General features: G+C 24.3%; 1 protein-coding gene across 1 annotated transcript; it reads right to left on the minus strand.

Annotated features, from left to right (window-relative positions):
• Window positions 1–712: 712 nt before the first annotated feature.
• On the minus strand, window positions 713–25,311 carry LOC129974223 (uncharacterized). Its single transcript, XM_056087542.1, has 14 exons — window positions 25,168–25,311; window positions 24,445–24,586; window positions 22,434–22,528; window positions 21,162–21,614; window positions 20,469–20,600; window positions 19,445–19,606; window positions 16,496–16,586; window positions 15,389–15,498; window positions 14,000–14,136; window positions 12,863–13,027; window positions 7,216–7,346; window positions 6,275–6,444; window positions 3,061–3,227; window positions 713–851 (listed from the first exon to the last, which is right to left on the minus strand). The coding sequence occupies exons 1-11, from the start codon at window positions 25,309–25,311 to the stop codon at window positions 7,286–7,288; spliced, it is 1,692 nt and encodes a 563-aa protein (XP_055943517.1). The 3' UTR covers window positions 713–851; window positions 3,061–3,227; window positions 6,275–6,444; window positions 7,216–7,285.
• Window positions 25,312–25,612: the final 301 nt, after the last annotated feature.

A 25,612-nucleotide genomic window follows, 5' to 3' on the forward strand; every position in this document is an offset into this window, starting at 1 on the left:
TTTATAATTAGAATTATGAATTCTAATTACGAAATTTATTATTAGTATATTATACCAAAAGTCATGAATAATTTTCTTAATTGACTAAATAATTTCAAAAATTATATTTACAATAATATTATTAAAAAAGAAAATATTCTGCAAATAACAAAATCATAAAAAAAAAGAAAAGGAATAAGTTTCTAGCTGTTAATCTTGTCCAACATGCACACTACAAATTATCTCACAGAAATTTTAATAATTGTTTCCCATAAATTTTTAGGGCTTTTATATTTAGAGTAAGAATAAAATAACAAGATTGAATCAAATTGGCTTCTGGAAATGAAACTTGCAACTATATTGTTAAAGATAAACATAGGACAAAAAATAAAATAAGTACAATTTTTTACAATACCAATATGTACAAAACTTTAATATACAATTATTTGATCCTGTAAGTAAATTTGAAAGCTAAAAATTCTATATTAAAGCAAATTTTTAAAAAAATGAAAGCAAATTTTACAAAATTTTGAAGTTGCATAAAATCACATTTTAAAGCAAAAAACAATATTTACAAAAAACATACAAAAACTTTTATAAGACTATTTAAATACAGAGAAGGTTGCAAAAATAAAGAAATATTTTCAGTATTGGGGAAAAAAAAACTAAAGTAATTTTTTACAAACCATATTTAAATAAGCAAGGGCTCTTCCCTTTTTTTCAGGATATGTACAGTTTATACTCGGAAATACAAACTCATAACCCACAGTATCTTTAAACTTGTATAAAGATTCTTGAATTTCATTCCTTGTATTTTTATACTTATCTTCATCAAATACAATGTTGTCAAGAGCTTCTTCTGTGGCAATGCGCTAGAAAAAAAAATTTAATTTAATGGCAATTAAAAAATAATCACTAAAATGAACTTATCATAATCCTCCAAATGCAATTTACTCCCATTAAATGTCTCTACATTCTGATCACCTTAAAACACTTAATCTTTTAATACTTAAGTTATAACAGTTTTATTGCAATAATGCTATTGAATAAATAAATTTCAAAAAAAATTTCCATAGTTCAAATATAAAAACTTTGATATATACATAAAAGTCATCTTGACAAATTTATGAATTAGATGAAGGTAAGAAAAAACATACATTAAGAATATATCTTTAAAAAAAAGGTGCAAACATCCCTCCAATGGAAAAAAATTACAAATTCCAGCCAATTTTATTCATTTCCCAGAGAAACTAGTTCTTTTTATTAACATATGTACTATATTTAATAAATGGTTTTTCTATAAATATTATCTACAAGTTTTATATATTATATATATAAAACTTGAGTAATATGATTTACTACATGCAAAATTAAAAAAAAAAAATCGGCACATAAACTAAGCTTTTCTGTTACTTATGGAAATACCTTAAAATACCAAAAATACATAAATCTTTAAAAAATTAGAAAGCTTAATTGAAAACAAAATAAAAATATAGTAAAGAATTATCCAAAAAGCAAAGTACATTGTATATAAATTTATAAAAAGGATTCCAAAAAATAACAGATAGAATTAACTGCCTTCAGCCATCAGCTATCCGTACACCATCTACATAGTTAAAATAAATAGAAGAAACAAAGAAACGGTTCCAAAGCCATAAACATGGTATCAACATTCGAAATTTCTATTTCATATGAATGACACCTAAATACGCTACGAGGTGTCTCCTACTTTTCACCACTTTCATTTTTGCAAGAAATCTTAAAAATTTCGTGCATTCTTTGAAAAGAGAAATCTTCAATCAAAACTATTAAATAAAATAATTAATGTACTGATTTCGCTAATTTTTATTTCATATAAAAGCAATAGATACATGTAAAGTCTTCTAATTTTTCAGAGATATTGTAATTTAAAAACTTAGACAGTGCTCCGAAATCTCAACAATTAGACCAATTCGCAATTTCCTCTCACACTTCATGTCATCTTGCAAGCTTAAAGAAATTTATCAACTGTGTTGCTATTTGAAGAAGTTACTCTTGTACCAAATTATGACTCCTTACATGAAAAAAATACTTCATACACTTATAAAAGAATATCTCTATGGCAATAGGCATTTACATTTTCATTAAGAGAAAATTAGTTTTGGAAAAATAAAAATGGCTGTAAAAGGTCTTTGGTAGTCTAAAATTACTTAAAATTTGGAATTCTAAGATTGTGATTTTTCTTCTTTTCTCATTCACTTCATTAGCAAAGCTTATAATAGAAGTATGTGAAAAATTAACCTGATCATAACATACTTTCCAATTTATAACTATATGATGTTTTGTATAAATTTTGCTCATAAAGTACTATAGGGCTATATAATAACATTAGCCCGTTTTTAACAATAAAAAAAATATATAAAGTAATATGCTATAGTAGAGAAGAAAGCTACACCATTTGTTGAGTAATGACTGTAATTAACTACTCTACAGCATGTAACTATCAGGAATGCTGCAAATAGTAAAAAAAAAAAAAAAGCAAGGAAATATTTGCATAATTAGACTATAAGCAATGCATTTTTTTTTTTTTTTTTTTTTTTTTTTTTTTTTTTAAATTTCTTACCATGGCACTTTTTGGGCATTTCACTCCTAGACAATGAGTTGTTAAATATTTGCCTAGTATAATATTGCTAAGGATTATATAATTGCATAGATCCTGCATGTTTAAACAGTTATAGAAAATGAAGGTAAAGCAACAACACCACTCCTATAGCTATGTAAAAAACTCCTTTTTCAAACTTTGTAACTATTTTGATGAAATGAATTCATAGGTTAAGATAACTGATTAATGAGTAATTTCCATTATAGTGCTTTAACTTCAAATTTATTAAACATTTTGAAATTTTGTAAGCAAGAAAAGAAAAATACAAATTAACATTTAAAGAGCTTTAAATAAAACAAACTAATAAATACATAAAAATACGTCAATTTATATAAAAAAAATTATACATAATGTAAAAGATTATGTTCTGATATGGTTTTTAACATACACACACAGGAGAAAAACAAAATTACAAACATAGGAAAAATAGTGAAACATACTTGTTTTAATCGTTCTGCTAGATCCTGTTTCCTTTTATTGTATTTCAAAATAATATCTGTGGCTGGGCCATCTATTGGATAGGAAATTATATCCTTCATGAGTGAAGTTAGTTTCTGTTTCAGTTTATCTGTTTTGTTGCTCTTTTTATTCGCATCAGATTTACCAACTAAATAAGGAAAAATTGACAAAATTTCAGCAAATACTTATAAAGCAAATTGTTGAATTCTTTGACTTTGAAATTCCAAAAGTTGTAATTGTTTTGGGTACATGGATTAAGAAAATCAAACTGAAATGTATGCACAAAAATGCAAGTACTTATATGTAAAATTTGTGTCAAACAGATAAAAATTATCTTTTAAATTTTATGTAAACATTGCCATAGAAATTTAGTACATAAATATGATTTTACTTTATATTGTTGCTTGAATTCAACCATATATGGGAACCGTACATTTTGAAGACGAGATTATTCTTAAAAATGAGTGTATGATATATGCTTGAAGTATAATGAATTTTTATATAAAAGGATGAACCAAAAATTGTTCTGCTTTTGCAGAGCAATTTACTTCATAATTCTATCTTGGAGATTATTGCTGAAATTGCTATAGGAAATTAATCATGAACATAACAAGAAGAATAGTAAACCATAAAAAAATATGAAAAAAAAAAAAGAGTTTGTAAAACACAATTGAAATTGGTTACTACATTAAATTTACCCAATTACACATTTTTGCAATGTCTGCATGTAAGTAATATTTCTTTTTTGAAATGGAGAATGCATTCATCATGATAATCATGAAACTGAAGATATGGATATGATCATATAAATTTGTTCCATATATGTCAAAACACAATATCCAAAGCAGTATGGCTATTTTGTGTATTTGGTTTATCTAAAAAGCTAATGATGTCAGAAACCCATGGTGAGCATTATAACCAAATTTAATAGATTACAGGATTCCCATACTTTTTCTGCATGAAAATTTATAGCCCTTTTAAGGTGGCTTTTATACGTGCATGTGTGTTTAGCAAAGAATGATGCAAGATGTTTATTAGACAGATAAAGACTTAAAACTGATGCTACCATTTGAGCCAAAAGCAAAAAATGATTTATGTTAGCATGTGTTAAATTAACTTTAATATTACTATGGTATATTTACAATTAGATTTTGATAATTGCCCATTTCAGCACCCTGGACATAATTTTTTATATCATTTCAAATTTCTAATATTCTAACTGGCATAATTTTTCAACTATTTATATAAACAAAATTTGCATGACTTTTCGGAAGAAATTTTAATATGATCTGCTTTAAATGTTGGTGAATATAAATAATCAATAAACAGCCATAAAAAGACAATCCAAATTCCATTTACTTGCTCTGTTTCCTTCTTTAATTACATTACTCAAAGTATGTAAACAATAGTTGCCTATATTCAGTGACTATGTTCACAAATTGGAGTGAGGAACTCATCTCCAATTTGTTCTTGGATCATGCAGAAGAACTTTCAATTAACCGCTGGTCTACCCATTGAAATTTGCATCACTTTCCTCAGATTTAATTTTTTGTGTCATCATCAATTGCTATTTAAGTGCATTTTATTGTTGAAAGATTCATAGACACTGAAGTTGAATACCTTGTTTATCAGTAAATCATTTGAGTTCCAGAATTTTACTAGTGTGTCCACTATTTACTTTGTTTGATAATTCATCAATTAAAAAGGTATAATTTTCAACACTGCATAATGAATTATACAACAGTGAATTAAAATATGGAGTGATTCCAAGACAAAAGAAATATGCACATTTTGTTGATCTGCAGAAAAAGTGCCACGTCCTTCTTTCTTTTATTAATAGATTGATTCATTATTTTCTGTGTATTCAGCAATCTTTACAAACTTTATGAAGGTCACAATTCCCTAAGAATTTTCGATTTTGCACTGCAGAAGAATCAGTTTTGAATTTCATGAATTTTCATGCTGGGAATTCAAGAGATGGAAAATTAAGGCTTCAGAATAGAAAAGAGGCTTTTTTAAGACTTTAAGACAAAAATTATGGCCCTTTTAAGGGCAAGTATTTTGATATTTAGGTTTTTTTTTTAAGGTACATAGGAGCCCAGGATTAGAATAAACACTGAAATAAAAATGTTCATAATATGCCAAAATGCTTGATTGTGCTTTTTTCCAACATGTTGATGCTCAGTCATATATTAGATATCTGTGATCAGCCAATCAAGAAAACTTTAAAAGCAATTCATTTGAATTTATTTCCCATCAGCTAAATTCAGAACATATAGCCTTTGCAAGTTATATATAGTTATAAATTACAAGTTATATATAAGATTTTTTAAGTAGTTGTGTTTTATGCAAAACATAATTTACTTGATAAGTTCATTGTTTCAAACTAACCAGATTACTTCTAATCTAATTGTTTGTTGCTTAACAGAGGAGAAATTAATGTAGCTCTTGATGGAAAATATTTTATATAAATCATTCTTTTATTTTCATTAAAAAAATTCTTTTCTTTATTTGAAAAAGGGTGAATTATCCACTCAATAAGAAATTAAACAGTAATTTAATTTTATATCAGCATGCTTTCCAAAACAAAAGTGTTTTAAAAGAACATATATAAATAACTGAAGAAATGTTAAAAGATCATGATAAATTTAATCATAATAAGCTTTTAAAATAAGTATGCAGTCATCAAATTAATTATTTTTTAATACTTAAAAATTTTTTATGACAAACATTGCATTATCAGAAATAATTTTGTTTCGTGATACACAAAAGTAAGCAAGCTGTAAAGCAATATCTCATATGGAAGAATTCAATTTTAAAGAATTACAAATCATTTTCTCTCATTGTCAAGAAACTGCAAGTTAAGATTTTGTATGAATACATTTGCTTAATAGCATAATTATATTCTATTTGCTTAATTTTTCATGCATTAAAGTCAATTAATTTCATTAATTTGGGCCCAATTTCCCTCAATAATAAAAATATTAATTCTAAGAAACTCTATTTCATTAGAGATGCTTTTTTTTTCTTTGCATGAATTATAATAAAAAAAGAACTTTTATATTTATGAATGCTGTATAGTAAGTATATCATAACAGAAATCTAATACTGAAAACAGTAATTAATTCATACATGAATTGAGCTTTTAAATTCTTTCTCAATGAAAATTTTTTTAAAAAATAGATGGGTATTTACTTGGTAGTTCCTGAGATTCTTCCTTCCTATCTACTTTTATTCCATAAACTTGCTGATATTTTGTCTGTCCATTTCTAGTAAAAGATGGCATGATGCATCCTCTGTAATTTTCTACCTTCTGGCCCTCTTCTTCAACAAAAAACTTTTCAGAGGAAATTTTGGATTTGAAACTACAAATATCACAAGCAGGTTATTTTAAGAGCAAATGTTTCATCTCAATTCAAAAATAAGACTTAATTATATAATATTAACAATAAATTAACAAAGTTAAACTTAATTATAAATTAAGGTAACAATTATGCATAAAAATATTTATTTGAAAACTTTAGATCTAACTACATTCATAAGTAAAGAAGTCTGAGTGATGAATATCTCTTTTGATATAAAACTGATAGCAGTTAATTTTATTTAAGTAGTTGAAATTTGTTAAAATAAACCAATAAATTAGATTTTGTTAGTTTTAAATCAAAATGAAAGTTTCCAGGCAAAATTTAACTAAAATAAACAATTCAATCTCATTTCACCCCTCCCTTGGAAGACCAAAATGTAAATATGCATCTTTTTAAAAGATATTTGGATGATGAAATCTTTAAAATAAGTGAATTGTCATTCATTTCAGTTTTAAAAAAATTTTAATGAGCAAAATTTTCTCATAAAATACAGTTCATTAATTTGCAATCATAATTAAATAAAAAAATCATTTTGCAAAATGGTCTGAAGACTTTTGAATTAATGTTGTTTATAAACATTATTTTAAAAACAATTTTGTTTAGGAACTAAATCATTCATCAAGTATTTTTCAATAAATGATTACTTGTTAAGCATAAAATATTTAAAAGGTATTGTAATAGAATACATATAAATATCAAAGTCTTAAAAAACTGATTTTAAAATACAAATACAAAAAATGGCTAAAAATATGGGAAATATTCAGTACATACCACTCTAAATACTTTTGTTTAATCAAAGAAGTTTTCACTAAATCCCTTTCATATTCCTTATCCTGTTCTCTCAGGAGTGCTTTGGTCTTCTCCTTGAAGAGCTCAACAGCTTTGGGGCAACAAGAAATAATCTTAAAGGGTCAAAATATAATAAATTTTAAAATATTTCCACATTCATATGAAAAATTGAAGCATATCAAGTGTTCCAAACTAGAACAAACACAAAAACTTTAAGAAAAAATATTTTGAATGGTATTTATGTAACTATGCATTAAAAAATTAAAATTTAAAAAAAGAAATTAAAAATATATATTAATCACATTAGAGTTTTCCAACCTCTGTATTTAATTGTAGTTCTTCAGGAAGAGTTTTCAAATATTTCAAGCTTGAATTACACTCTTCCAAATATTTATTATATTCTTCTTTAAACGAAAGATAACGAACTTTGAGTTTTTCAAGTTTCTCCATTATATCTTCTCGCTTTTGATTGTACTTTTTAAATAATTCTGCTTGCAACTCTTCTTCAAGAGAAGGCAATTCTTCACCACTAATTTCTTCAAATATTTCCTTTGAACTCTTCTAAGGGATTTTTAAAAACCATTTGTGTCATTATATAGCATTATACAATTCATTTCCTATAGCAGTTCTATTTAATTTTATAGATAAAATAAATTTTACTTGTGAAAGATAAAATTAAGAAAACTAAGCTTTAAAAATAACTGAGAATAAATTCGAAATTTAACTGACAAATTCATTTAAAATTTAAAGCTAAAATGAATTAAATGAAAGGAACTATAAATAAGAGAGTGAAAAAAAGAAGTGAAAGCAATTACATATGAAGAAAATATACAGAAATTTAAAGGCGTTTCCTAAAACTGAAAAAAAAATACTAAATTAAAATTACAAAATTCAGAATTAATTTATTCTTTTGTTTCATTTTTTAGGAATATACAGTACTAAAAACTGACAAGATCAAAAGCCAAAAATTCAAAATAACTGTAGTATTTAATATTTCAGAAACAGCATGTTAATAAAAAAAAGTTTCAAATCCATGCATTTCATTTTTTTTAAACAAAACAAAAAAATATTGCTAAGGCTGCAGTCAATAATGTCTGATATATAAAAAAATATAAGAAATTAATTTTACATTTAAAATTTAAAATCTGAAGCAGCTCTGTCAAAATTGAGTATGGTAAAAATGTACTTTTTTTTTTTCATTACAAACTTTTCAGTTATTTGCAGAATAAAAATATATATCACTTCTAATAAATTATATGAATCTATACTATACAGAGTATTGAATAGTTAGTATAAAATATTAATTTCAGTGATTTTTTAAAGGTTTAAGCACTTTTGTTTTAGGGAAAGTTTTATTCAGGTAAATGACTAATTTTAAAATTCTTTTTAATTTAAAAATATGTTAAAACAATAGACAATAATTTTTGTATATTAAAAAAATTGATACACATATTTATACAGAAAAAGATCAATTTGCTATGCTATAAAAAAAATTAAAGAACATTTCTCCTTCAAAGTTATTAAAAGACACTGAAAACTTTTTTCTTGCACACATCATTTCAAATCTTGTTTTTAATTAAATGTTTAAAAATTCAGATAAAAATATTACACTTGGAAATGAAGGTAAAGCTCCATATTCAATTACATCTTTGTGTCCAACCATATTCAATTTAAATTCAATTCTATGGCTATCATCACCACTTCTTGTAAGTAAACTGTAAATAAAAATTAATCAAGCTTTGCAATTTGTTTTTTATAAAAGTGAGTGGAACTCATAATGTTATATTCTCTAAAATTACCAAATTAAAAATAATTCTTGAATTTCTATAAAAATATGCTTTAATAATTTAAAATTAATTTTCTAGTAAAAAATAAAGAGTTCATCAAATAAAATTTATCATTAGAATTTATATTTAGACCTATAAAATCAAATGGATTCAATTAGAGATTAGAACCATTTGAATGTAATTCGATACGACTATTTAATGATCATATATATTTAATGATAATGATAGTTTAAATTAATAATTTGGAACTTACTTTTAACAATATTCCTTATTAGTTTTTAATAGGTAAAGGCTAACATTTTTCTATATGTATTTTTTATGGCTTTAAAACTACCTCGCTTAAAGATTAACTTAAAACTACCTCGCTCACCATAAAAATTAAATTTGATTATTTTTCATATTGTTGTTTTTCATTGTATATTTGTCATCTGCTACTTCCCATTTAAACTTCAAAATTATTTGAATCATTAATTATTCATTAATTAATCAAAATTATTCAAATCATTTGAATATAACATTGTAACTTCTATCATGAAATAATTCAACAATCAATTTGATCTCATATTGCTTTTCATTGAGAATTCTATATACGAAACAATCAATGTGTTAAAAAAAGATGGTGGACGGGAGGAGGGGACTTTCAAATTATCATTATAGTTTTTGACTCTTAGATGAGATATTATAAAAAAGTTGAAAAAAAAATCATAATGAATCTTACAATTGGCAAATCAGGACGAGTAACTTTACCTATATCAATCAATTCAGATCAAGAATGCAGTTGAAAGAATCAGGCTAATTTAAAGAAAAAAACCTAATACAATGAATATTCTCAACAGCACTCTGGTTTTTGGAAGTACATAATATAGAGCAGATGAATATTTTCAATAGCACTGTGATTTCGGAAAGTAAATAATTCAAATATAGAGTAGGAAATTATTAGGATTTGTAATCAGCAAAAAATCAAAGGCTAGTCGGAAAGCAGTGAGAAAATGCAATCGTGCATGGACTTGAGCTCCTTCCATCTCTGTATCTTCTGTGATTTAATTCTTGTGAAATCTATAAACTGGTTTTATTATTCATGAATTATTATAAACCTTTACATCATAAGAGCTTGTTTATTATTTATCATAAAACATATTAGAAAATAAAACATATTTTGAAATTTAATAAGCAATTAAGAAGAAAGAATATAATATTTTTAAAGAATAAATAAAAAGCTCAAGTTTCTCTGATATTATTATTAACAGGCTTTTCTTTAAATATACAGCAAACCCAGAAATTATTTGTTATAAATAAACTGAGAAAACACAAATTGCAGCTTTTGAAGCTATACAATGAATTTACTATAGCTAAAAAGAAAAATAAATAACTTGAAAAATAATTGCATACTAATATAAAATAAGAATTTAAAGAAGATATAATTAGAATACTATAAATTTTTAAATGATTGCTAACAAAATTATTATTATTTCACCTAAGGAAATCAGAACTTTCCAGAACTATTAGCTCAAATTTTAATCTTTTTTTCTAAATTTTGCATTTTTTAAAATTTAGTTAAAATATAAGGCCAAAATCTAAAATATAGCAGAAAATGAAGTGACCAGAAGTAAAAGTTTTGAAATTTTGCACTGTTATATTAAGAAACAAATGAAAATTTCTTGAAATTGAATTTCCTATATGGATTATTTTGGCTAAGTTGGTAATCAACCTGGCAATCAAGAAGCATTTACTTTCAGCCCATATTTTTGTTCATTAAGATCATACATCAACAGAAAAAAATAAAGACAGGGCAAGAAAATATTGTTAAACCATCAGGATAAATACATGATATTATCCAAATAGAAGTTTTTCTTTTCCTTAATATATGTGATCATATTATCATAACAATACTAATTCAAGTAAACCCTTCTTAACAGGAAAATTGGGCAGAACAATTCATTGTGATTTCCTTCTCTACAAAAATTTATTGAATTAGCATTGCTTTTCACTTACTTTGAATATTACTAATAAGCCCTTTCCACCAATATGATAAATTTTATGCAAATTGTAAAATAAATTCACTATATATTAATGAAATTACAGTTTAATTTTTTAATTTAAAATAATTTTTTTCACTTTTTTATGGAGACTGATTTGGTGAATAGAAGCAGCACTAATCAGTTTCTAAACAAACCACAATCAAGGAAACACTTGCTTATTTTAGTTCAAAGAGAAATAAAAGATTTGCAAATATTATAACTAAATTGGTAAATGCTTATATTAGATCTTCAAGTTCCACACAACATTATGAAATTTTAAAAAAATCACTCAGATTATATATATATATGATATTTATTTTACAGAATTTGATATTTATATTATTTTTTATTTTAAAAAAGTACTGAGATATAGATGTAAATCTAATGGATGAAAAGTCCTCGTTTTACACTAAGCACAGTGCATGCGAAAGAAATAGGAAATTCCAGCTTTCAGATTATTCAGCATTTCCCTAATTTGATGTCAGTTTGCCATAATATTGCACACCATCAAGAGCTTTTTGCAAAAACTGTAAATAATATAACATATGGTTTAAGAAAATCTGCTTACTGTGAGAAATATATGACACCAGGTAAAAAAAAATAATAAAAAAAAATTAAAAATAATAAATAAAATTTCTGGTTTATATTTTCATCATATGATTTAAAATTTATGAAAAATGTGTAATTATATCTCGCTGATTGTCTTAAATCTCATATTATACAATAATGATACTTCATTAAAACTAAAATTAGAAAATGATTATTTGTCCCATCACAATAAATTCAATAAATGAGTTTTCAATTTATTTCAATCTATGAGTGAATGAGCAAGGCAAGAAGAGAACCGATTCTTTAAAAAGGCCCATGCAGTTTGGTTATTTTAAAATAATTCAGAAAAATCATTAAAAAATATCAATTTAATTACAAATAATTTATATCCAACTTAGCTGCCCAAACCTTACAGAAATTATATGCAAAACTCTATTCAATACTATATCCAAAAAATGCAAGTTTGTTTTAAAAAAATTGAAATAATTTTCCATTTTTAATCTTTTTTTCAATGTATAAAAGTGACTAATGCCCATCCATACTTAAAAACCATAAAAAAAAAAAAATCAAAATAAAATGTAATTTTAAATAATATTTTTGTTTAAGGTCCATACAACATATAATATTATATATATATATATATAGCTTACTGTGAGAAATATATGACACCAGGTAAAAAAAAAAAAAAAAAAAAAAAAAAAAAAAAAATTAAAAATAATAAATAAAATTTCAGGTTTATATTTTCATCATATGATTTAAAATTTATGAAAAATGTGTAATTATATCTCGCTGATTGTCTTAAATCTCATATTATACAATAATGATATATATATATAATGTGATTATCTATCTATCTATCTATCTATCTATCTATATATATATATATATATATATATATATATATATATATATATATATATATATATATATATATATATATATATATATATATATATATCACATTACTTACAACAATTAAAATATTTGCAAAATAATTATAATAATCTGTACATAGATTAAAATTTTGTTATTTTATGTACAATATTTCAAACTCATTTCAATGAAAATATACTATTGAAAAATATAAACCAAATTTATTTCCTAAATTATAAATCCGAGTTACTTGACAATTTATCATTTGGAAAGAACTTGTTCATAAGTCAAGGAGGACCTTTACATTTAAAGTAAACTTAATACAATAAACCCAAATTTAAAAATCTTATTAACTAAATTAATTATAAAATTGTCTGGAAGAATAAAACGATGAAATAGTACCTTCCATCAGGTGAAGCATATGCATTTTCAACACTATGGGGAGCAGAACCAGGAACTTCCAATTTTTCAAAGCCATAACTGGATGAAGGTTCAAAAAGATCATGCAAGCAGCAATAATGCAGTGTCCCATCTTCAAGGCCCATATACAAAAACTTTCCACAAAAACTAAATTGATTATAAAATATATTAATACAACTGGTTGCTTCATTTTAAAAATCAGAATAGCAATAATATTTACAATATTAAATAGGCTTAAAATTCTAATCAAGATTACATAATACCTAAATACAGATTTATTTTACTTATTAAAAATCCATGAATATATTAATGAAATTATATATTTCTGCATCATGTATCTGTTAAAAAAATTATATTTCAACAATGCTCTAAACTGATTCAATATGAGTGGTAAATGTTTCTCATAATGTGTGAAATAAATGCTGAAACAACATCAAAAGTATCTAATATGAAAAATGGGGCAAAGTTACATCAGACAGTAACACAATTGTATCTTTCTTCCATTCTGTTAAATTAACAAACAGTTTCATTAACATAATATAAAAGAGCTTATCAAGGTGAACAACATTTAATTAATAAATTACTTAACAAAATAAGTATACTCATTTAAAGGATAAGCAATAATTTATAATCCAAATGTTTGATATACTATATAACTCACTACTATCAACTTAATTTAAGTTGATTTTGATCAAAATGAAAATGGAAAGTTATACTTTAAACTTCTAAATGTTCTATTGTGTTTTTGAATGGGGAGAAAAATTCAACAAGTAGCAGAGCTCTCTTAATTTGAAGTTGTTTTCATCTATATTTTGAACTATTACTTTTAAATTATGATCTTTTATTTTTTTGTATATTCAAAAATTAAGTTATAGTTGACAAAAGTCTTTAGTTTGATCAATTAAAAACTGTTTTTCAAACTTTTGAAACCTATTCTAAACTGGTTTAACGTCAACAAATTACAGCCAAATACAATCTCACTTTATAATTTATTAGCTAAGATTAATATAATATTAGAATTTTCAGAATTTTAATAACTTTTATTATTACTATTCATTTTTAACTCATATTTGCAAATGTTTCAATGTTTTAGATATAAAGATCAAATTAAAAATCTACCTGAAATTCATGGAAATAATAGGAACATAGTTGGCAGTAATGATTTCAACGGCTCTACATGGAATAAATTCTATAGGTTCCTCTTGAAATTCCTTAATAAATTGGAATTCAAAAAGATATCCAGAATCATTTTTGCCCTGAAACATGAATTATAATACAAGAAACTCTTTTTTAATAATTCATTTTGAAAATATTTTGTAATTTTATTAAAAATTAATATTTTATTAGTAAAGGAATTTTTGAGAATTTAATATTTAGGAATCAATGTATTATTATTAAATTTATTGCATTATAGGTTATTAAAATAAAGATCAAAGCATTTCACATAACCTTCATGTGGAAAATTTTAAATTTCTGGTTGTATTTTATTATTCAAATGCATGAATGTAAACTAGTGAAGACATGATATTCCATCAAAAATTCCAATTCATTTAAGATTTTTACAAAAAGCATTCAATAGCTGAGGGTAAACATTTATAATTTTCTTTCCAAAATTACAATGGATATTGTTTCTTAAATAAAAAGTAAATATAATTTAAAAATTAAATTATTTTAGTATGTACAAGATATTAACAATCAGTGTTATCTTATTCACAGCTACTTCCAGCCATATCCATTTATCGGAAAAGTGTGAAATATTGTGTTTGACTTAGTAAAAAATAGAAAAAATATTCAGTAAAAACCAATCAATTCCATAATATGGTTAGCAAAAGACTTTTTATTATAATCAATCATTAAATTAACAAACTTCCATGGAGAACTGACAGATATCTTCCAACTAAAATTTGGATATAAATCACATATGATAATTTCCACTGTCGCATGATTGCTTTAGATTTTATTATTATTTAATATAATCTAAATAGTGATTGATGCTGTTTAATCATTCAATTTTCATCATTTCCTTTTTTGAAAAAATTATTACTATCATTTTAAATTTGATGAAATTTATTTAAAGTTTTTGATAAGCTTATTCCAACTCATTACAAACAAACAAACAAAAAAAACCTCTGGTTGATGTCACTTATTCATAGTTACATTTAAACAACTTTTATCAATGGTCCATTTATTTATTTATTTTTACTATAGTTGTTTCGACGGTGAATCAAAGTAAACTCGAAGAAAGTTTTATTTAATTATCAAAAACAGATTTATAAATTTTATGAACATAATAGAAGAGATTATGAAACACCTGTACCTGAACCAGATTAAGTAAACTTGAATGAAGTGTTTCTGCATTCATAGCTGCTTGAAGCTTAGAATTATAAAGCTTTACAATATTTATATTATCTAAATACAGAATATGCAACTTGCTGAAGCACAATAAAACAAAAATTGTTTGTTTATACTATATATATATATAATAAAGGTAACATTTAACAGACTTACCAAGGAAAGCCATAATCGACCAGGGAATTTTGAAGGTAGATGGCTTAAAATTTTAGGAGGCACAGGAGGACCAGAAATGCCAAGTTCTTGTTCTTTAGCTTCTCTTTTTTCTAAATTTTGTTTAAATAACATTTTATTTAATTCGATGCACATAGTAAAATTCCAGCGCATAATCTACATTTTTAATAAAGACAAGAAGCAAAATACTCAATTCAATGAATGTGACAAAAATTAATATATATAAAATCATTTTTTGGTAATTTGATAACTACTGATATTTAAAATACATTTTATTTATCTGGCAGGTTCATAAAGACCACATAAAGTTATATATGCTAGGGTTAAAAAATTAAGGATCATAAAATTCTGCAAGAAAAATTAGTAACGGATTTTTGTTAATAAAAACATAAATATAGAAAACAAATGAATCGATCAAAAATTATAATATTAATAATGATAAATTTATAAGAATACACAGGAAAAAATAGGACACTAAAAGTTTAGTAAAACTTAAGTTTATGCAAGTATATTAAAATTATATAAAAGAAATTTTTATAAAAGTATATTAAAAATTATTAAAGGTGCATCAAAAGTCATTAACATTAAAACTCATATAACTGTGCTGTAAACTTTATTTTTTAATGAAATATTTTAAGAATAACACCTATATCTTATTTTTATTTACGTTTTAAAAAATCAACTTAAACTATTTTATATATGTCATAAATATCTCTTAATTTGTCTAATACAAGCAATAACTCACAGATATCAATTTAATAGCTTAAGTAGATAGTTAATATAAGCAATTAAGTAATCTTGCATTGATGAAAACTCATCCAAGGGATTTGTAACTATCAGTCATTAAATTCTTATACAAAAACTTTAAAATTATATCAATTTATAACATTAGTCAAATTCTTTTGACATACAAGTATCCGTTATCTGTTAACTTGACTGCAATTAGAAGCATAAATATAAGCATTAACATTTATAGTTTTTCAAGTATTATTATAAATATGTTGGGTTTATCCGTGTCTAGCCAAAGCATCCAGGACTGAAAAAGTATAAAAAATAAATTATAAAAATTTTAAAATATAAAAAAATTACTTTTCTTTTCCTGATATTTCAAATTTAGCAAAACATCTCTTCCAATATCAGATACTTCATCAAGATTAATGTCAGAAACCCGATCTCCCAACTGCAAGATAATGGAGAAAAAATCTTAAATATGATACAAATAAAATGAAAGTTCAATAATATTAATATTTTCAATAACAATATTTAGGATTATATATCTTCCTTCTCCTCATCAAGGAAAACCAACTGAAAACAAATTTGAAGTTAATATTTACAAAAGCACAATTTGAAAAATACTTATTATGTAATAATTATTAAATCTTTCTTGCTGATATCTTCATAATTATATCTTTCTTAGAGAGAGGTAAATAAATATTTTCCAACATCATGAAAATTTATCTATTTTTTTAAATAATTGAGTTAAATCTGCTTAAACTGAGACAAAATCTTTCTGGATTTGTATTCTTCTTTGCTGCTTAAAATCTTAACTAATACCATACTTTTAGTAGAAAATGATTTTTCAATCGATTTTATATTCTAATTTCAAGGTAAAAAGAAAAACAATTAGCACTTTTGAATCACAGTGCTATAAAATGTGGTTCAATGTTTTGAACCACATTTACATTTATTAGAGATTCATGAAATTTTTTGATAAATTATTTTATAGTTTCAGAAAATTTTAATAACTTTAATATTTTTCAAATTAAAATTTATAATATGTATAAAATATGAGAAACTGTCCAATTTAAATTCACTATTGCACATTGTTTGTTTATAACATTAAAGTATAGTCATCAGCAACAACAACTAAAAAGAACATCTTTGTAACTTTGTTATTTATTATAGCCTTTTCTCAAAATTGGTGTCAATAGAAATGGGTAAAGGGACAGGTTTGTTGAGATAGGCAAACTGATTAATCGAATTAATGACTATCTAAAAATTTTTGCATTACAGAAATCGATATTTTTAAATATTCGATTGAGTAGGCCTTTTTTTGCATATGTATCAAATTTTGTTGCAAAATTTGCAGTAATTCTTAAGATACTTAATTTTGCTTCCTGAAAGCTTTGCAAAAAAAGAGTCAATCCATCAGGGATTATATTAAGTAAATCTGAGCTTGTCAATTGCAAAAAAAAAAAAAAAGAAAAAAAAAGCTTGTTTTTTACGTTTTTATTATAGAAATTTTGGAGGAACAAACAACATGACGCAGATTTATCTTTAATATATGATTTTTCAGAGTAATATTTTTTCTTTTTATTTAAATATTGAAGCATTTTCTTTACTTCTAAAATCAACTAAACATTTAGGGTTTTTTTTTTTAATTAATCCGTCTTACGAAATTTTTATGGTGAATGAAATACATTGTTCAGTCCTTATTTCCTTTTTCTTAAAAAGATGCTGATTAGTAAGATGAGAATATTGTAAAGACATTTATTAAAATTATCGATTTTTATTAAAAGGATAGACTTTTATTTACAGGCAAAATTATTATTAATCAGATAGAAGATTTATTAAATTTGCTACTTTATGCTATTATTAGAATGACAGAGTAATGGACATTCTTTCTGTTATGCAATGCCTTATGTAATCGAGACAATTAAATACATATTAATTAAACCAAGCACATTATCATGCTATAATAACTCGAATTAGAGGTTCGAAAATTATGTTCTGTCATAATAGCAATTACAAAGAGAAAACTGCTTCATAACTCTGAGGGAATCGCCTTACAGATATTTTAAAAGTATTCTCAACCTAATTAAAGAAAATTATGAATGAGTGCTCAATATTAAACCAATGAGTATACAAATGATAGGTCTTAATTAATTTTCTTATTTAGCACTAATTAATTTACTGAATGGTCAGGAATGATACACATTTCCTTGGATCTCCATTTCATTTACTTGCAAATAATAATTGTGAGTAAAGAGTAAAAATTAATTAAACATTCCAACAGTCAATCTGTCTTGAAATCAGATTTTATATCAAGAGTGTAGGAAATTTTTTTTAAATCAATCAAAAATTATGCTATATAAAAAATATCTGATCTGAAAATAAATTTAATGTTTAACTAGCTGCAGAATTATAATAGCCTTTGAAGTTCGTACTTCATGAAAAGTGGATCTATCAATAGAAATAAATTTAATACATGGTCCTTCAAAAAATAGACATTGCAAATCAACTGAGCGAATTTTACAATTTTCATGAATATTTCGAAAACTAATTGAGATATGAGCAACTTTTGTTGGGGGGGAGGGGAGTCCAGCATTTTAGCATGTCAGCTTTGCTTAAATGCAAAAATTTTACTATGTTTACAATTCACTTTTTTTCCCACATTCACCTTTAAAAATTCATAACAAAAATATTAAATTTGTGTTCTTTATACATTTATTTCATGATTTTATGAAATAAAATGGTAAACTTTTTAAAGTGTGCAAAGAAATATTTGAGAAATATAAAATAATTCCCGAGATATTATCAAAAATTCATGACTCATTTAACATTGGAAGCGACATTTTTAAAAATCCTATAACTCTGGAATTTATCATCTGAATACAATAAAAATTTAAAGAGTGGTTAATTTTATTATAACAAATCAATTCAGAAAAAAAATTTAAAGCCATTATGGAAAAATTTTGAGTTAACAAACTATGTTAATTAATTTGGTAAGTATTCATATAAAATGTATGTGTATTCAATACAAGAAATACTGAAATCATATTTTAAAACTAAATATAACAAGAAACAAACTATGATATTTCTATCATACAACAACAGTGAAAATATTTTTTTATAAATAAAGATGAATGGTTGACATTTTCTATTTTTTAAATTCTTATTCTTTTCTGTACTTTGATGGAGTAAGGTAAAATTGTAGTTGTTTTAATTAGAAATGATGTTTATAAAAAGAAAATAATAATAAAAAAATTAATTAATTATTTGTAAATTCATAAAAGTAGTAAATGAAAATTTGATTACCTCGTGATATTTTAAAAGTCCATTAATTTTATAAATCTGGCAATTAAATTTTTCAATGCAATAAGTCAAGCGAGAATCATCAGTTGCATCAGAAAATATGCTTGGAATATCAACTTCTAATATATAACTGTGTTTACAAAATATCAAAAGATGTACTGAATCCTGAAAAAAGTTAATAATTATACTTTTTTTCATGAAAATACATCAATACCGTTTTAAATGTTTAGCTTGCTAAATATATGCTTCTCAAACAATAGTTTTCTTATATAAAATTATATTATAATTAAATATGAGGAAAATCTATAAAAGAAACCCTTCTAGGATAGATTTTCAGAAAAATGTATCTGATTAAATTGAACTTTTAAGTTACACATTACATCTTTCAAAAATATAAAAATATCAGTTTATGAGAGAAAAGCTATCAGTAAAGAAATCATAAATTCAAAAATAAATACAACCATATTTAAATATTATTTGATAAAGTGCTTTCTGCTTCTAAATATAAATTTAAAACATCAGAGCAAAGTAGATACCAAAAATTGATATAAAAGAATATTATGCACATTATAAAGCAGCTGCAAGTTAGTAAGGGAAAAAAAAAAAACCTCTTGAAACTGGAGCATTCTAAAATTCCTTTTAAATAAGAAGCAGTACTATTTAAGAGTGTTTCATTTTAAGCATCTTTTTCAATTTAATACCAAAATTTTCTAACATTTAAATATTTCCTTCTCTTTCCATTATTTTTTCTTAAAATATAGCATGGAAGAAAAACTATGCCTTATAGGAAAAGAAAAAATTCTAATAACATAGTTGTTTAATAAATATGAATTTTTACAATAACAATAATAATAAAATGCATGCTTATTTCCATCATATAAATATTTATGAATAGTAATAAAATATTTGTTATCTTCTCTAACAGCATCTTAAAATAAGTAACCTGTTTTGCAAAAATTCAATTAATATACATTTTTTAAGATATAAGAATGTATATTGTAATAAAATTAGAAAGAAAATTACATACCTGATTAAATTCAGAATCATTGCTATAATTCAGAAATCCAAAACTATTAACTATATGATTATTTATATAAAAGCCCAAAGGTATAAAGTCAAAATCTTTCAAATGGAAAAAGAATAATTTTGAATCCAAACCCTATATTGAAAAACATTTAAAAAGTCTTTAATAAGGTAGTAAAAAATACTAAACTATTACAATTATAAAATGAACTTAAGGATATTCAATAGTAAATAAAAAGAATATAAAAAAGGTATAAATTTAAATTTCAGATCAAAATAATGCTTAAATCTGCAAATATTAATAACAAACATCATTTGATTTTTAGACAAAATTAATAATATTTACAATAATTTTATATTTTCAAGAAATATAAAAAATTAAATGTAACATAATTTAATAAAAGAAATATTTCATCATACATAACATTTTAAAACATATTTTATATTATATGTATGACTTTTATATCCAGCTCATACTATTAATTTAGAAAAATAATTATTATTACATACAATCAAAAGAAATTTAATTTTATAACATAAATTAGTTAAATTCTAAAAAGTTCTAGAAAGTTATTATTTCCATAAATATTATCTTATATTTACACACAGAGAGAGAGGGGGGGAAGAGAGAGAGAGAGAGAGAGAAAGAGAGAGACAAAACAGAAATTTAAGCTTTCAACATGTAAAAATATAATACCTGTGAAACTAGAACTAATGACTCTTCATTAACACCTAAACAACTAATTGCATCTGTATGGGGTTTAGTTACAGCTTGTAATTTTAAGTTATACTCTTCATCTTCTTCTTTTTCATCTGCAGCAACATGCTCATGTTCATTGTCCTTGTGTTGCAAAATTTCACTAATGCTATCTTGTTCTTTGTCTTCAACAAGCATTTCCTCTGAAGAACTGGTTTCTTGTTTTTTGCTAATATTAAGATCTAAATTTCCTTCTTGTGCCTCGTTGGAAGCTTTAGTTCCATCTTCCTCTTGTATTATTTTCTCTCTTTCTTCATCTGTCATATCTTTCTCCTTCTCTTCAGAGTCCAAATTCTGTTCTGGTGTTTGTTTTGCATCCTCTTTTACTAACTTGAACCAACGTAGAGTACCATCACCAAAACCTACAATTATTGAAGCACCAACACCATCCAACTAAATATGCAAAGAGAAATCAATCTGTATGAATACAAAAAAAAATTTAAGTAAAAAATTAGTTCATGCAACCAAAAAAATAATAATAAAATCTTTTATTTATTTATTTATTTATTTTTTGCTTTTTTTTATTCAATAGAATATATTTCTTTTGCACTTATCCTTAATTATAGAAAAGAAATAAGGCAAATTTAAGAAATGAATAAATTTCTTGAATTTGAAATTGGTATCATATAAGATTTTAACTGGTAAAGTGATTTATAATGAAGATGTTTAGAAGAAAAGTTAACATATTAGTTAAGTGTTGTTTTTTTAATTCCACCATAATTTTAAAAAAATTCCAAAAGCATAAAAAGTGAAAAATTATATAAGGTCCAACTTCCATAACAATTTCACCTCAATAAAATTCTTCGTTGCATTCTTTTCAATACATATATTAATCCAGAAGACAGTACATGATTCACAAACAGTTATAGATACTTTAAACAAGCCAGCATTACTTGCAATAACTATATACATATTTTCTTTCTGATATCAGACTTTCAGTCTAATTGGCATAGCTTTCTGATCTTGAATAAATTTGACTTAATATTTCTGATAGAAAACACCTCTAATCTTTTTGATGCATGTCATATATATTTAATAAAAATATATTTTATAATATAATAAGTAAATTTAAATATATAAAAATATTTAAGAAAAATAATTTTAATTTTCCTAAAAAAATAAAAACAGCAAGCTATAAAATTATCTAAAGGAAAAAATAAATTTTCAATTTCAATAAAAATTTTCAGTAATATATTTTTCAAAATTAAGTACTTTAGGATTTGGCCATATGACAGTAGTTGCTGATAATATGTAGGAATAAGAACAAATAATTTCTTTAGCAATCCAATTATAGACAGAGACCAAACCTGTGGGAATGATTAATATCATTACATATATAATTTTAAACAAATATATATTTAAAAATTATTATATATATATATATATATATATATATATATATATATATATATATATATATATATATATATATATATATCAAACATACAATAACAAGTTATATATGGGTTTTATTTTATGGTGCCTCAGAAATTATCTATAACAGAATTTGAGAACCTGTCGAGAAAGTTGTTACTTAATTTTTCATTAAATATATTATCTGAAGGAGTTATATTTCTCTTTTGATCATCTTGGTTTTTTTAATTATTATAATGTCTATTTTTAGGTCAAAAAGCTTAAATTTGAGCTCAAGAGATTAACTAATCTAATGTCTAATCTACAATCTAATGCAATTTTCATTCATAACTCTTATAACTGAACATAAGTGATGAAAATAATTTTTGAATTGGGGGGGGGGGGCTCTTTGCAAAGGCAAAATCTCATTCCATTGAGATTCTTGCAGTTCCACATTGCACTTGAATTTCAGTGCTATTGTGATCATTTATGGAAGAATTTTTTTTTTTTTTTTTGGGGGGGGGGGTCCTACAATTTTAAGGTAATATAATAAAGATAAATTATAAATAAATTAAAATTTTTATTTCAAATAGTTATTTATGATTGTGAAATCTAGATTATTTTTACTAATGTATACTGAAGAATCTGAAAAAAAAAAAAAACAATATGAAAATTTCTGTCGCCTTAGTATTGTTTGGTATTACCCTTGATTAAGCCTGAAATCTGTTTTTTAACATAAAAAAAATTAACTGATTTATTGAAATACATTCATAAATGTTGCACAAGATACAATCACATAAACATCAATGTGGAAATTAGTAATCTTTCCTTAAAACAGGAGAGGTGCATTCCCTTTTTATGTGAATTTCAAAAAATACTTATTATAATTATGCAAATAAATATAAATTTTTTGTCATTGATATAATTTTTATAAATAGTGATTAAAAAAACATAAATATGACTTGTCAATTAGAGATGAACAGATCATAAGTTGAAGATCTACATATCAAAACAATTTTTTTTTTTTTTTTCCTATTTTCTTAACAGACAATAAAAAAATAATTACACTTTTGAAAGTTTAGATTAAAATCTAAAATAATTTAGACATATGAGATTTTTAAAAAAAATGTAATAATTTAACAAAAAGGAGTTGCAGATTCCAGTGGATATAAAATAAAAATCTCCTTCTATCATATTCTTTCAAGATGATGATTAAAGAACCCATTTTCTTATTGATTAATTAAACAATAACTAAATATACATAAATGTGTCAATGCTCAGAAAGAGGTTGAATACATAAATTTAAATTTTCTTACACAACATAAAAATTTAGTAATTAAACATTTTCTTCACAAAATGACCTGCTACTTCCAATAACTATGAAGGGTTTCATTGATAATGATGTAACGAAGGTAAGAAATGCCCAGAGTATAACATTTTTATCCCCTCATTATATTTATTTTAAAAAATGATATAAATATATAAATATTTTGATACCAAGGGACCCTTTAAAAGTGGAGATGGAGTATCTATACCATCTTGGCTATGTCACTACTCATTTGATAAATAAATATTCTTTTTAAATTATTTTATTCAACAAACAAAATTTTAAGAGATATTTGTATATTAACCACATGCCCTTGGTTAACTTTAGGCTTACGTGCTTGTTCTTTATAAGTACAGACAAAATATTAACATGATTATCTTCAGCAAATAATCATTGATAAGCAGTCAATGCACAAGTATCCTTTAAGATTTTCCTTTTTCTTAATTAAACTCTTTTAACAGCAAAAGTAACCAACTGTTTTATAATAATTTTCAATGCAATGAATTATTAGGAAGAGCATAAATATTACAAATATTTATTTACCTGTATCAGAAGTCAGAGCAAGTAATGGATATATAGCACACATAGTCATGTCAGTAATATTACCAGATAATTTTGGTAATTCTTGCAAAGCGTCTGTATTTTTCTCTTCAGTATCTTCTTTTTCAAGGTAAGTAAAGCTTTCCTGAGTAACAAAAAGTATTTTGCATACAATATTGAAAGTAAGCACCAATTTATAAAAATGAGGAATTGAAATACTGTTGTACAATATAATTCATTATAAATTCTATAGAAAAGTCAAAAATTCTATGCTTAAAAAATGTTTGATTAAAGAACAATTTTTTGAAGATGTATAAGATCACAGTAATCTGGATAGGCAATTAAAATAAATGAATTTACTAGCATTTTCAAGTAAAGATAGCTGATAGGTATCCAATTTACTTTTAAAATGCAATCAAAACATAAAAAAAGGTATAGAAAAATAGATTCCAAATAGATAAGTAGAAGATATTATGTGTACTAAAGCTAGATTGCTTTATTTTAGGAAGATCCTTAGAACTATCTTTGGCCCAGTACTAGAGAGAGAATGTTGGCAAACTAGATTCAATTTTGAATTATATAAACTCTATAGGCAACCACAGATAACATAGGTCATATGAAGCAATAGGTGAAGTTAGCTCAGCTATATCTGGAGAAGCCCTGAAAACAGCGGCTTCAAAATATGCACTTTTAAAAATTCTATGGAATTCCGGGCCAGAGAAAGACCTCCAAATAGATGGCTGGGTGATGTGGAAAGAAACCCAAGTGTTCTGAGGATAAAGAACTGGAAAGGAGTTGCGGGGAATAGAAAGTGCTGGAAGGTGTGCATGGTTGAGGCAGCCAAAATCTGCAAGGGGCTGTTGTGCTCATGAAGAAGAAGACTTAATTGGAAATAGCAGCAAACTAAGAACTTTGTTAAACCTTCAGCAGCCCAATTAAGAACTCTTAGATATTGACGTGGTTTAAACTTAATAATAGTATGTAATTCTTTTGACGCAAACAATTTTTAATGAAAATTTTCTTTTCTATCCTTTTATCAGAAGGCACTATGAAAGCATGACTTTAACTGTCTTGCAGTTCCTTTTGATGAACTGCTAGTCAAAGTTTGGAATTTAAGACATTAATAAAACTGTGTGAATCTGCTATTTGCATTAGAGTTCTGTACATTCAT

This window comes from Argiope bruennichi, chromosome 1, assembly GCF_947563725.1.
Source record: "Argiope bruennichi chromosome 1, qqArgBrue1.1, whole genome shotgun sequence".
NCBI classification, from domain to species: domain Eukaryota; kingdom Metazoa; phylum Arthropoda; class Arachnida; order Araneae; family Araneidae; genus Argiope; species Argiope bruennichi.